Genomic DNA, 13,127 nt, shown 5'->3' on the forward strand with positions numbered 1-13,127 from the left:
ATTGTGGTAGAAGTGTAAGCCATTTTGAGTTTCAGAACAGTTTCAGATGGTTCGCTGTTACACACAAGTCCTGGGAGGTGACTTGTTTGTAGTAGACAGTTCCACAGAACAAAATATTCTTACCGTGTCGAGACGGAAAAGAACATGTGAAATTGCTCCAGAAAAGGTTTAATATTTATGAAGCAATTCTGGTTTCTGATTGGTTAGTAGCAGAACGTGAATTAATTTGATTCGTCAGTTCTTAGCAGCATCGTTTATAAATAGAATCGTCCGACTGTGTGGGATCATACCCCATTAATCCCATTGCAAGTCCATTGTGATGGAGATCGCTGTTATGGCTGCTTCTGGCTGGGATCAAGGTGTGGTACCTGTCATCAGTGCTTGCTGCGATCTGCACCGGAATTGTTTTGCTTGCCACTGCAAGAACCAGCCCCTTCTGTGGGGATAGGACCAGCTGGGACCTATTTGTTATGTTTGTGATTGTTTTTGTTATTGCCCTCGGGCAACTTAACTAATTGTTTTCATTTTCTTTTTTGTTGCAGATAGTCCGGGGTCCAGCTAGTGCTTAAGCAGCCGGCAGGGCCAAGGGAAACCGACGTGCCTGTTTAGGCGACGGTCCCCTTGGTTTCCGAATCGGCGGGCTCTAGTTGGGCCTTGGACCATCACCATAGATGGAGCAGGCCGCTGCTCCTGCCACCTGAGGGGACGCCCCAGGTGTAGAGAAGGGTTCGGGGGGTGCCGTCCCGAAAGGCACCTCCAGGTCCAGAAGGGTTTCGGGGGTCGCCACCCCCAGTTCGGAAAGGTCGAGTGCAGGTGCGGTTCCGGGGGTCGCCACCCCCAACTCGGAAGGGTCGTTTGCATCACGGTCGGTATCGAGGATTGCTACCCCAAAAGGCACCCCCAGAGCAGTAGCATCCGGCAGGGTTGCGGGCGCGGGAATCGCCTCCCAAGAGGATACCCCCAGGTCAATGGAGTCGAGATCCTGGGCAACGCCAGCCACGGTAGTAGCCACAACGAGGGAGCAGGAGGTGGAGGCCTGGAGGAAGTTTGTAGAAGAGACCCCAGGTGGGTCGTGGAAAGGTGAAAAGAAAAGGAGACCAGCTAAGCGATGGTGGGTGCGGGACGAGGAGGAGGCTCGCCAGTCGCAGTCCGAGAGAAGCAGCCCGAGGAAAAGATCGGTGGAAAGCTTGAGAAAGGCAAAGTCAATGGAGGTGTTCGTGGTGGATGGGTGCTCCCCAGGGATGGGGGGATCAGCTAGCGTGGAGCTGGTGGAAAAGGAGGAGTGGCCAGCCCTCGCAACGTCAGATTCACCAATCTCGGCAGCCCAGAGAACATGACGAGCAAAGACGGTGACAGCAGCAGTAGCAGTGTCGGCAGGAGCCCTGTCCACGGGAGAACAGCAAGAGCTGGGGACCAAAAAGTCCCCAGCTTACTACAAACAGCTTTTTAAGACAAAATATAAAGAGCTTGTGGACGGGAATAAGATCATCATAGTCACGGAGACGCTGGAAGGAATAAGGGAGCGCTCCGTCTCCCTGCTAACTTTAGACGCGAAAGGAAAGGGACTTAAAGGGGTCCCAAAAGACAAGATGATGGAGCTCCTGGGCGAAGTAAAAATTCCGGCTCAATATGCAGTGAGAAGGTTTAATGCCCTGTGGGAGGTCCTATTGTCGACAAAAGAAGAGGCAGAGAAGCTGGCAAGAGGGGATCTCACATGGCGGGACATCCGCATCAGACCTAAATACCTGTCGAAAAGATGTACAACGGTGACGATATCTGGAGTCCCCTGTTTCCTAGAGGAAGACCAGTTGGGGGCCATCATGTTCCAGTATGGGGAAGTTGAGGAGGTGGAAGCAGTGAAAGGCCCCCGCAACATTCTAACAGGGGAATATAAATTTCTGATGCAGCTGTCAAGGAAGGAGTTCCATGGAATTCCCGCCCAGTTGACGTGCGAGGGCTGGTCGATGGTGGACATCGTAGAGGGCAGAAGACCACAATGTTGGCAATGCCAAAAAACAGGGCAAGTGGCCAGATTCTACCCTCTAAAGAAAACATCAGAGACCAGCAAACAAGGACCGGAAGAAGCACAGACGAAGACAAAAGAGCCCCCGATGGAAGTAGATACCACAACAAACAAGTGGAGTACGGTGGTATCAAAGAAAGGGAGAAAAGTGGAACCGGCTCCACGGGCTGAGTTAAGACCGGTAGCAACGGCTACAAAGAGAAAGATAAGTAGCAGGTCATCCAGATCAGAGAGGGGATGACAAACAGCAGGAGAAAAGGGGGGAAAAAGACCAGCCCACTGAACCTCAAAAAAAGTAAACCCCCCAAGAGGATGTTCAGCCAACCCCTCCCCTATTCACCACACCAACCAGCGAAACGGAGCATACAGAAGCTCCAGCAGAAACATCGGAAAAAGTCGAAAAAGTAGCCCTTGAAAAAACAGCGGAAAAGTTGGCAACAACAAGAGCTGAAAAAAACAGAAAGTTCCCTTTATGGGCTGGGGAGAGAATTTGCCAAGCCGACATAAGTAACACGGTCAGTGACCTCAATGGAAGGCAGAGGAGGCACCTTAAAGAACTGGAAAGCCTCTCAAAGGTTGAAAACAAGGAGGTCACTGACCCAAGAAACTTTCTGGATGCTCCGTTACTAATAACGTTCGTCCGGGTGGATAGGGAAGGAAGAGTGAAAGCACTGGAGAATGGTCGAGGAGGCAAAAACCGCATTTAAAGGCCTCAAGATAGTGGACGGGTAGCACCCATCACTGAGTAAAATAAATACCCAATGTGAGGGGAGGGTCCCTCTTTATGTTAATCCCTCCCTCTATAGGGCTTTAAAAATGACGTTACCCTTGGACGTGGGGGGCCTGGCTCGAGACGGACAGCTTACGTCTGGCCTGCTCACGGACAGTCTCGGTCAAGCCTTTGACGTACTGACCCCCGAGGACTTCAGACCCCTAGTAGACGAATACTACTAGTTAGGGAAACATGGCCTTGAACCTAGATAGTTTGAATACAAGGGGCATGAGATCTCGAAGCAAGGCTGCTCGCGTGCTGAGGGATTTCGTGGCCCTTGAGGTAGATGTAGCTGCACTACAGGAGACCCACTTTGTTGGGGATGGGGACTGTGATGTGCCGGTAAACGATTTTGATGTTTAATTAGCATATGGCAGCCTCCAGAGCTGGGGGGTTTCTGTACTAGTGAGTCGCACTCTGTCTGCGATGGTTACCGTTGTCCACACGGACGCTCATGGGAGGCTGGTCGTGGTCGATGTTGCCATTAAAAGCGGCGCGTTCCGGATCGTGGCAGTTTATGCACCCAACATCCACAGTGAGAGGGTTTCCTTTTTTCGGCAGGTGGAGGTGTTTCTCTCTTCGGGTCCGAAGCAGGTAGTCTTAATGGGGGGCTGGAATGCTGTCCTGGACCCCAAGATAGATAAGGTCGGAGGTGTTAGAGGGTCGGGGCGGGGTGACAACAGCCTGTCTGACCTGATGGCCTCGTGCGATCTGGTCGACAGGTTCTGTCTGGATCACTCCGGGAAGGAGATGTGGACTTGGCATGCTAGTTCGGCCGTCTGTTCGAGTACATACTTGGACAGGATGTTAATTAGGAGGGGCGACACAGATTTCCTATCTTGTCCCACGTTCCACTGGCTAGGTTATTCGGAACACAAACTCGTGTTGGCCCGTCTGAAATTAGGTAATAGGCCTAGGTTGGCTGGCTACTGGAAGTTGAATCTCCTTGTTGGAGTCGAATGACTTCCGGGAGCAGCTGACGTCAATAATTCAGAGGGAGTTAGTGGGGGCGGTTACCGGGAGTAGCTGGTGGGTTAAGCTTAAGGTCACCATTAGGCACTTTTGTGTCCAATACAGCCAAAGCCTCGCATTAACTAGGGCTCGAACCAAAAGGCACTTAGATGATAGACTTACCCGGGCGGTTGCAGGGGGGATTCCCTAGAACTAGCTCTGGTTAAGGGGGACCTGGATCGCTTGGCTAGCGAGCGATACACAGGTCAGGTAGTTAGATCTAGGTTAAACAGAGTCTCCAACGAAGCCGTGAATGTTGACGCTGTTGAGTGAAAGGCCGCTCTAAGACGCGGCTCGGTTGGGTACATTCGGGAGGTGAAAAACCTGGAAGGGTGGTCTTTCGTATCGGCACGGGAGATCTGCAATGGGTTTCGGCAACATTTGGAGGAGCGCTTCACCCAACTGCCCAGACTCCGCGGCCAGGAGTTTGGCAGCTATTTAGCTGGCTCACCCCGCCTTACTGCGGCCCGAGCGACTAGCTGCGAGGGGATGGTTATGGAGCGTGAGGTCATTACTGCGTTGAAGCAGGTTGGCCGCAACAAATCTCCGGGGCTCAATGGTTTGCCCTACGAACTGTTCTTGAGGCTGTCACCCATGTTTGTGCCCCTGGTTTGCCCAGGGCTCGATACCGAGGCAGGTAACCAAAGGAGTGGTCACGCTTCTGAAGAAGGGGGATCAACATGGAGGGGGGGAATCTAGACGACTATAGGCCCATAACTCTGCTTAACGCAGATTTCAAGATTTTGTCACGCGTTCTTGCGAACCGACTTCAGGTTGTTATCGGTGACTTGATCGAACCGGATCAGAACTACGCTGTGAAGGGTCGATCGATTCAGAACAATTTGCACTTGGTTTTCACGATCATAGAGGGGTTAGAAGACGACACTGAAGCCGCGCTGATCAATTTAGATCAGTCCAAGGCATTTCATATGGTGGACCATGGGTTCCTGAGATCTGTTGTGGAAACCGCCGGCTTTGGTCCGGACTTCCGCAAGTGGGTCTCTGCCCTGTATCGTGATCCCACGGTAGTGGTGCAAGTAAACGGTAGGTTGTCGGAGTCCTTTGGGGTCTCCCGGTCGGTGCGGCAGGGTTGCTCGCTGTCGCCTCTGTTGTATGTCCTAGCATTGGTACCCTTCCTTTGCAAATTAAGGGATGAGGTGGCGAGACCAGTCCTGCACGCCATAGCTTTACCTGGCGGCAAATTTGCCAGGGTGTTCGCGTATGCTGATGACGGCACTGTGTTGGCTGCAAGGCGTAGCAACATTAGAGCGGTGATAGAGGTGATGGCTGAGTACGAATTTGTCACAGGGGCCGTGATCAATCACAGCAAGTTGGGCGCCTGGACCGGGGTAAACTCACTTTCTGGTGCGTTCGGCTGGACTTATGGCCCGGTAAAGATCCTCGGAGTGTGGTTCGGGCCGGACCTCCAGCTGGACAAGAATTGGTCGGAAGTTCAGACGAAGGTCGAGTCGTCAGTAGGGACTTGGATTTGTAGGGGATTGTCCCTGAAGGGTCGCGCGGCAGCATGTGCTACATACGTGTTTCCGTTGATTCTTTACTGCTTGTCTGTACTTCCCCTGCCTGCGGATCGCTGTAAGGCTTTAGAGTGCCTTCTTTTCAAACTTCTTTGGATGGGAGGAAAGCCGTATGTCTGCAGACAGGTCTGTACGCAGAAGCTTAGCGAGGGAGGCTTGGGAATGCCGGACTTGAAAAGTCACAAGTATGCAGAAAAACTGGCGTTCCTGAGTCGGACACTGATGGAGGAAATGCACTGGGTACCAGTCGTGGAACCAGCTTTTCCGCAGCTCATATCCGCCCCTGCCGCTGAAGGTCGCAGAAGACCGGCGGGGGAACGGTGTATCCTGACTGAATGCCGAGCCACCCTTAGGGCATTTCCGGGGTCCAGGGACCTTGCACGGCCTAGGAGGAGGCTATATGAGGAGTTAGTGGTGGGTACCGCAAAAGATCCGGTGGTGGAGCGGCTACATCTGTCAAGGGGGGAAGTTCTCTCGCTGTGGAGTTGGACGCCTGCCAGTAGCTTTATAAATAATGCGGAATATTCCATAACATGGAGGCAAGTCCAGGACGCACTGCCACTCTTTGGCAGACTAGCCAGGGATTTCAGGGATATTGAACATTATTATCCCCCATGCTGCAATGACGAAGAGGAGGAGGAGACGAGAGATCCCCTTGCTTTGTTTTGTCCTGGCCCTGGTTTTGCCCATTACGAAGTTTATCTTGGAAGATGCCATCCATCCCTGTAGACCCCAACCCCAAGTTATTTTTCACACAGTCCCTTAGGTCCTCCACTCCCCACTAGGGAACGACCTGCTTTCTTTCACCTCTTCCCCCTGGGGGGAGAGGACGGGAAGACAGTGGGCGTTTCACATGATAGACCAGCTGTTAGGTAGGGAGGGTCCCCTTACTAATCCCATTACAAGTCCATTTTGATGGGATGTCTCCTAGCGGCTTCGGCTGCAGGGAGACAGGGTAGTACACGTCAAGGATTCGTCACTTGACACTCAGCCCAACAGGTGAGGGGCCGGGAACCGGTCCAGCACCTGTTGGACTGAGGTACACCGCCAGGGTAATACCTAGGAGGTCCACGCTCCTAGACCTTACCACCGGGCTTTCCGGTGGGGCAAGTTTATTGCTTGCTGCCTGAGGTGCCCCGACCGGGGAATGCCGACGGGGGTACTCGGGCAATTTTTAAAATTGCAGGAGTGCCCCTCCTTTAGGGGAGCCTGCGGGATTCCCACTTTCCAGGCCTTGTGCTAAATATTGCCGATGTGGGCGGCAATTAAATAACTACCCCATTAATCCCAAAATATTGCAACATTTCTCAACGAGGTAAATTAGATATTTTGGGTGATGCATCATCTAGCTTGACCAGGAAAATCTTAGACATAATCCATATGTTTTATGTCAACACACGACCTCCCACGACGTCGGTGATGTGAAAGAAAATGAAATAATTCAACAAACAGTAGAATGGGATTCAAATACCAATGCGATAAGAAATCAAAGGATTTCAGGGGAAAGAAACATAAAGAAAACGAAGAGAGAAAAAGGAAAAGGAGAAGTAAAGAAAGATGTGGATGAAGAGAAAGAGAATAGAAGGAGAAGGGATAATCTGCAAACGATAGAGGAGGAAAGGCTAATCTCAGAGAGATTGGGCGTGGTTTTAGAGATTCCACAGAAAAAAAAAACATTTTGTTCAGCATGTGAGAGAGTTTTGCCTGTTGGTCGTTGGACTGTCCGCATCATGGATACCTCCCCAAAAGAACTAAGTGGAAAAGATTTTCTTTCTCCTGCAAGAAGTTGTCTGAAGGAATTTAAGTCGAACATCTGCACTAGAAAATGCCCGAAATTTACTTTCCTTTGCACGAAGTGTACCTGAAATATCTTATGAATAATTATTTTCGTTTAAAAAAAAAAAAGTTTCCGAGTAATCTCTAATTGTTGATTGCCTGTCGAATTGAAATACGGTTGATTTCAGATATACCCTAATACCCAGACGGTGGTGAAGACACAGGCCAAACCTGTTGCAAGAAAAGAACTCAATACTAAGTTAAAACAACGCATAGCCAGCCAAAGTAAAAGTGCTACCACATAGACTTAGGATCGCGCACATTGTGTGCGCGCAGAGCATCCATGCAGTAGTTCCAGTAACAAGTAAGAACCTGGTTTCATTTTGAAGGGTCCATCAATAGATGAAGATAAGAGCGTAGCCACATGGACTTAGCTTCTGGAGACAGTTTGGTTACACTAATTGAAGCAGTATTGTGCGGACTCCACCCCGATCTGGTTATATTTATTTTATTTATTATATTTCTTCTTCTTCTTCTTCTTCTTCTTCTTCTTCTTCTTCTTCTTCTTCTTCTTCTTCTTCTTAATTTAAAAAAAAAACTCTTTTAAACATTAAAATTAAAGGTCTATGTTGTTTCTGAAATATTCTTACAAGAGTTACCTATTATTAAAAACACACGCATTGGGATGATCTAAACTGGCGAGCCTTTGTCCGGTCAGCCTTTGTCCGGTCAGCCTTTGTCCGGTCAGCCTTTGTCCTATTTGTATTAGTTCAAACATAGTTGCAGCTTGTGTCCATTTCATTAGAAATCAACCAAGCGATTTGCTTTTTATCGTTTATTTTTTTTTTTGGGGGGGGGCGGTGTTGTTGTTCTTTTTTTAATAAAACTTGCCCATTTCCAGGTCTTTCACTGGCACAACTAACTTCAATCACAGATGACTAGTATGAAGAGGTAAGTCTCGCATTTTGTCTGTCTGTCTGTCTATGTATCTATCTTTCTATCGATCTTTATATCCGTTTGTTTATCTATCTATCTACATGTTTGTTTATCTGCCTGCCTGTCTGACGGTCTATCTGCTTATCTGCCTACCTGCCTACCTGCCTGCCTGCCTGCCCGTCTGTTTGTCTGTCTATCTATGTGTGAGTCTGTCTGCCTGTCTGCCTGTCTGCCTGCCTATTAATCTATTTGCCAATCAATCTATTTACTTACTCTATGGTTCTTTCTTACTTTCATGCATTAATTAGAAGAATTGTGTAGGAACGAAATAGTTGACAACGATCGATTCTCTTCATGTGAAGAATGGTTGTAAATAATCATGTTATTCATAGAAACTAGTGATGGGACGATTTCAATATTTTCCCGATTCGGATACAATTACTGATTCCATGCTAAATTCTCAATTCCGATACAATTACCGATTCCGATTTTTTATAAATCTCTTATTATTTAACTATAAGATTGTTATTTTCCACGAAAAACATATGTTAAATATGCAGATATTTTCCTAAACGTCAAAATACACTTGAGGAGGATGATCTATCGATTTTAGCTTTACTAGTAATTTAAAATCAATAAATGTCTATTATTTTATCATTATTACCAGCAATGGAAGATTTTACTTTAAACAAAATCAAATAAAAAAGACAATTAAAAGAATCGTTTTTGCATCGGAAAATAGGCATCAATTTTTCCGATTCCGCTATCGATTCCGATACCCGCAAATTTTCGATTTTTCCGATTCCCGATTCCGATTCCCGATTCCGATTCCGATTAATCGTCCCGACATTATTAGAAACCTATTCTTAACATGCGCGAAGAAGTCATTTGGTAACTATTCTGTGCCATCACCAAAAAGAAAACATTCTTTTAGAACATTTAATTTCAAAATTCAGAAATATCCGTATTAAGATAATTAAATTAATCGCTCTGTTATTATACTAAAACTTGTTTAATCAACGTTTGTTCTTCTATGGCTTTTTCCCTGTCAATTTTAATCACACGGAATACATGCTGAACTGTTCTTTAATTTTGGGACTGAGTTATATTGCTATCTCTTCGTCTCTTATTGTATCTCTGCTCTCCTGTTATACTTTATCGATATTATGTGTATGTGTTGTGTGTGTATTTGCGTGAATGTGTTTGTGTGCGTAGGTGTTTGTGTGTGTGTTTTTGTGTGTATGTGTTTGTGTGTGTGTGTTTATTAACGTTCAAACTTCATAAAGAAAAGACAGAATAAAAAATAAGAACAGTCCATTATCAAAATGTAATCATTAAAATATTTAACCAACAGTATGGTTCAGAACTTTTGACATGAGTATTGACAATTTGGATTATTCAGAACTAGTTGGCAGCTCGGCATTACCTGGTCGAGCAATACGCTTAAACATGATATTTTAATTTATGCAGATTGCATATATTATTATAGAATCAAACCTCAATTAATTATTATATATTATGAGGAATAATTTACCTGGTAGACTATTTCACAAAATAATAATAATAATAATAATAATAATAATAATAATAATAATAATAATAATAATAATAATAATAATAATAATAATAACTAGCGGGACTTGTGGAAATTCCACAACAGCATTTTTCATGTAATATATTGTTGCTGGATATGCTGTGAGCGTTCTGTTCAGCATGAATGAAGGCACAATCATATTATTCTAGTTTTTTATTAAAACTGTACTGCCCTCTTATAAAAATAATAACTTTGATATATTTCCTGGGCTGATTATTTCATTACAAACACACCGGTCAATTAACTCACATTTTATCATATTTTCGTAATTATTGAATACATTACTATGCTCGAAAATAATTTTTCATGATTTCAACCCACATTATCGCCCCCTCCCTTTTGCTAAAACAAACAATTTGATATATTTTATCGGCTGATTATTTTATAAAAAACACAACTATAAATTAACTCACATTTCATCATTTTTAATAATTCTTGTATATGGTACTAATTTTGACAATAATTTTTCATCACTTAAACTCACCATATGGCACACCTTACTAAAATAATAACGTTGATATATTGTCTAGGCTGATTATTTCATTACAAACACACACATCAATCAACTTACATTTCATCATTTTTCCAAATTCTTGGATATATTACTAACTTCGACAATATTTTTTTATAATTTAAACCAACGTTGTCGCCCAACCTTACTAAAATAATAACTTTGATACATTTGCTGGGCTGATTATTTCATTACAAACACACTTATCAATTAACCTCCATTTCATCATTTTTCATAATTCTTGGGTATGTTACTAATTTCGACAATCATTTTCATAATTTATACCTATATTATCGGCCCCTCCTTAATAAAATAATAACTTTGAAATATTGTCTGGGTTTATTATTTTATTACAAACTCACTAATGCATGACATCACATTTAATCATTTTTCATAATTCTTGAATATGTTACTAATTTCGACAATCATTTTTCATAATTTTAATCCACATTTTCGCCCTTCCCTCTATACTAAATAATAACTTTAATATATTGTCTAGGCTGATTATTTCCTTACAAACACACCAATCAACTAATATTTCATCATTTATTCGTAATTCCTGGATATGTTACTAATTTTGACAATAATTTTTCATAATTTAAGCCCTCCTTATCTCCTTTCCCTTTACTTATAAAATAACTTTGATATATATTCTAGGCTGATTATTTTATTATAAACACACCAATCAATTAAATCACATTTCGTTATTTTTCGTAATTCTTGGAAATGTTACTAATTTCGACAATAATGTTTTATAATTTAAACCATCCTCGTCGCTCTCTCTTACTAAAAAATACTTTGATATATTGTCTGGGCTAATTATTTCATAAAAAAAAAACCCACAGGTATCAATTAACTCACACTTCATCATTTTTTCCTAATTCTTGGATGTTACTCATTTCGACAATTTTTCAAAATATTTTTAACCCACATTATCAACCCCCCTACTACTAAAATAATAACTTTGATATATTATCTGGGATGATTATTTCATTTCAAACACACAAATCAATTAACTCACATTTCGTCATTTTTCATAATTCTTGTATATGTTACTAATGTCGACAATCATTTTTCATCATTTTAACCCACATCATCGCCCCACTTACTAAAATAATAACTTTGATATATTGTCTGATCTGATTATTTCATTGCAAACACACTAATGCATTAAATAACATATCATTTTTCATAATTCTTGGATATCTTACTAATTTCGACAATTATTTTTCATAATTTAAACCATCCTTATCGTCCTCTCTTACTAACATGATTACTCTGATATATTTCTTGGCTGATTATTTTATTATAAAAACACAATCGATTAACTCACATTTAATCTTTGTTCATAATCCTGAATATGTGACTAATTTTGACAATAATTTTTATAATTAAAAACCCACATTATGCCTCTCCCTCCTACTTATATAATATATTTGATATATTGTCTGGGCTTATTATATCATTACAAACACACCAATCAAGTAACTCACATTTCATCATTTTTCATAATTCTTGGATATGTTCCTAATTTCAACAATAATTTTCATAACTTTAACCCACTATGTCGCCTCCCCTTACTTAAATAATAACTTTGATATATTGCCTGGGCTGATTATTTCATTACAAACAAATCAATCAATTCTATGTATTCTCATAGTATATATGTTTCACCTATCTTATCCAATCCCGAGTGACGCCGCATATTCTGCTAATATATATCGTTCACCTATCTCATTCGATCCCGGGCGATGCTGGGTATTTTTCTACTATATAGTAGAAAAAAACCCACCTATCTCGTCCAATACTGGGCGACGCTTTCTGATAGTATATATTTGTACATCTCATTCAATCCCGAGATTGACTTCATATCTGCCATCCCACTGTTGAAAATATACATTAAATAAAGTAATGTTTTAATCGTAAACTGTTTCAGCCATTTCTGGAACTGACTTTATATCCCCAACCCACTGCTAAAAATATACATGAAATAATGTAATGTCTAAATAGTAAACTGTTTCAGCCATTTCCAGGACCGATTTTATATCCCAAACCCACTGCTAAAAATATACATGAAATAATGTAATGTCTAAATTGTAAACTGTTTCAGCCATTTCTGGAACTGACTTATAATCCTCACCCCTACTGTTTAAGATATACATGAAATAAAGTAATGTATAAATCGTAAACTTTTTCAGCCATTTCTTATCTCCCATCCTACTGTTAAAAATAAAGTAATGTCCAAAACGTAAATGGTTGCCGCCATTTCCGGAACCGACTTCATATTTCCCACCCCAATGTTAAAAATATACATTAAATAAAGTAATGTGTAATGCGTAAACGGTTTCACTCATTTTCGGGACTGATTTAATATCCCCCACCCCACAGTTAAAAATATACACGAAATAAAGTAATGTTTAAATCGTAAACGGTTTGAGTAATTTCCGGGACTGACTTCATATCCCGTAACCCACTGCTTGAAATATACTTGAAATAGAATAATGTTTAAATCATAAACTGTTTCAGCAGCTTTTCGAAAGTAATACATAGAAACATTAACAGGGATTAGGCAATATATATATATATATATATATATATATATATATATATATATATATATATATATACATATATATATATATATATATATATATATATATGTGTGTGTGTGTGTGTGTGTGTGTGTATGTACTTGTATGTTTATGGGTGTACTTATGTATGTATAAATGTGGGTAAGTACATGTATGTATGTTATGTGTATATGTATAAGTATGTATGTGCGTATGAGTGTGTGTATGTGTATGTATATCTATCTATATATATGTATGTATATGTGTATGTATGTGTATATTTACTGGTATCAATATCACTATATGATTGACATAATCATTTGTGTTACCATCCCTGTTGCTGCTATCATAAAAATTATCATCGACATCTTTATTAGGTTTTTAATACTTATTACTAAA

General features: G+C 42.1%; 1 protein-coding gene across 1 annotated transcript in view; it reads left to right on the forward strand.

Annotated features, from left to right (window-relative positions):
• The first annotated feature begins 8,016 nt into the window (after positions 1-8,016).
• Positions 8,017-13,127, forward strand: part of LOC145277611 (uncharacterized) — a 161,410-nt gene continuing 156,299 nt past the window's right edge. The window contains exon 1 of the mRNA XM_080129139.1: positions 8,017-8,068. Coding sequence (XP_079985265.1) covers positions 8,052-8,068 — 17 coding nt within the window. The 5' untranslated portion in view covers positions 8,017-8,051. The remainder of the gene's footprint in view (positions 8,069-13,127) is intronic.

Source organism: Euprymna scolopes, chromosome 6 (assembly GCF_053919585.1).
Source record: "Euprymna scolopes isolate OS-2025 chromosome 6, ASM5391958v1, whole genome shotgun sequence".
In the NCBI taxonomy this organism is placed as follows: Eukaryota; Metazoa; Mollusca; class Cephalopoda; order Sepiida; family Sepiolidae; genus Euprymna; species Euprymna scolopes.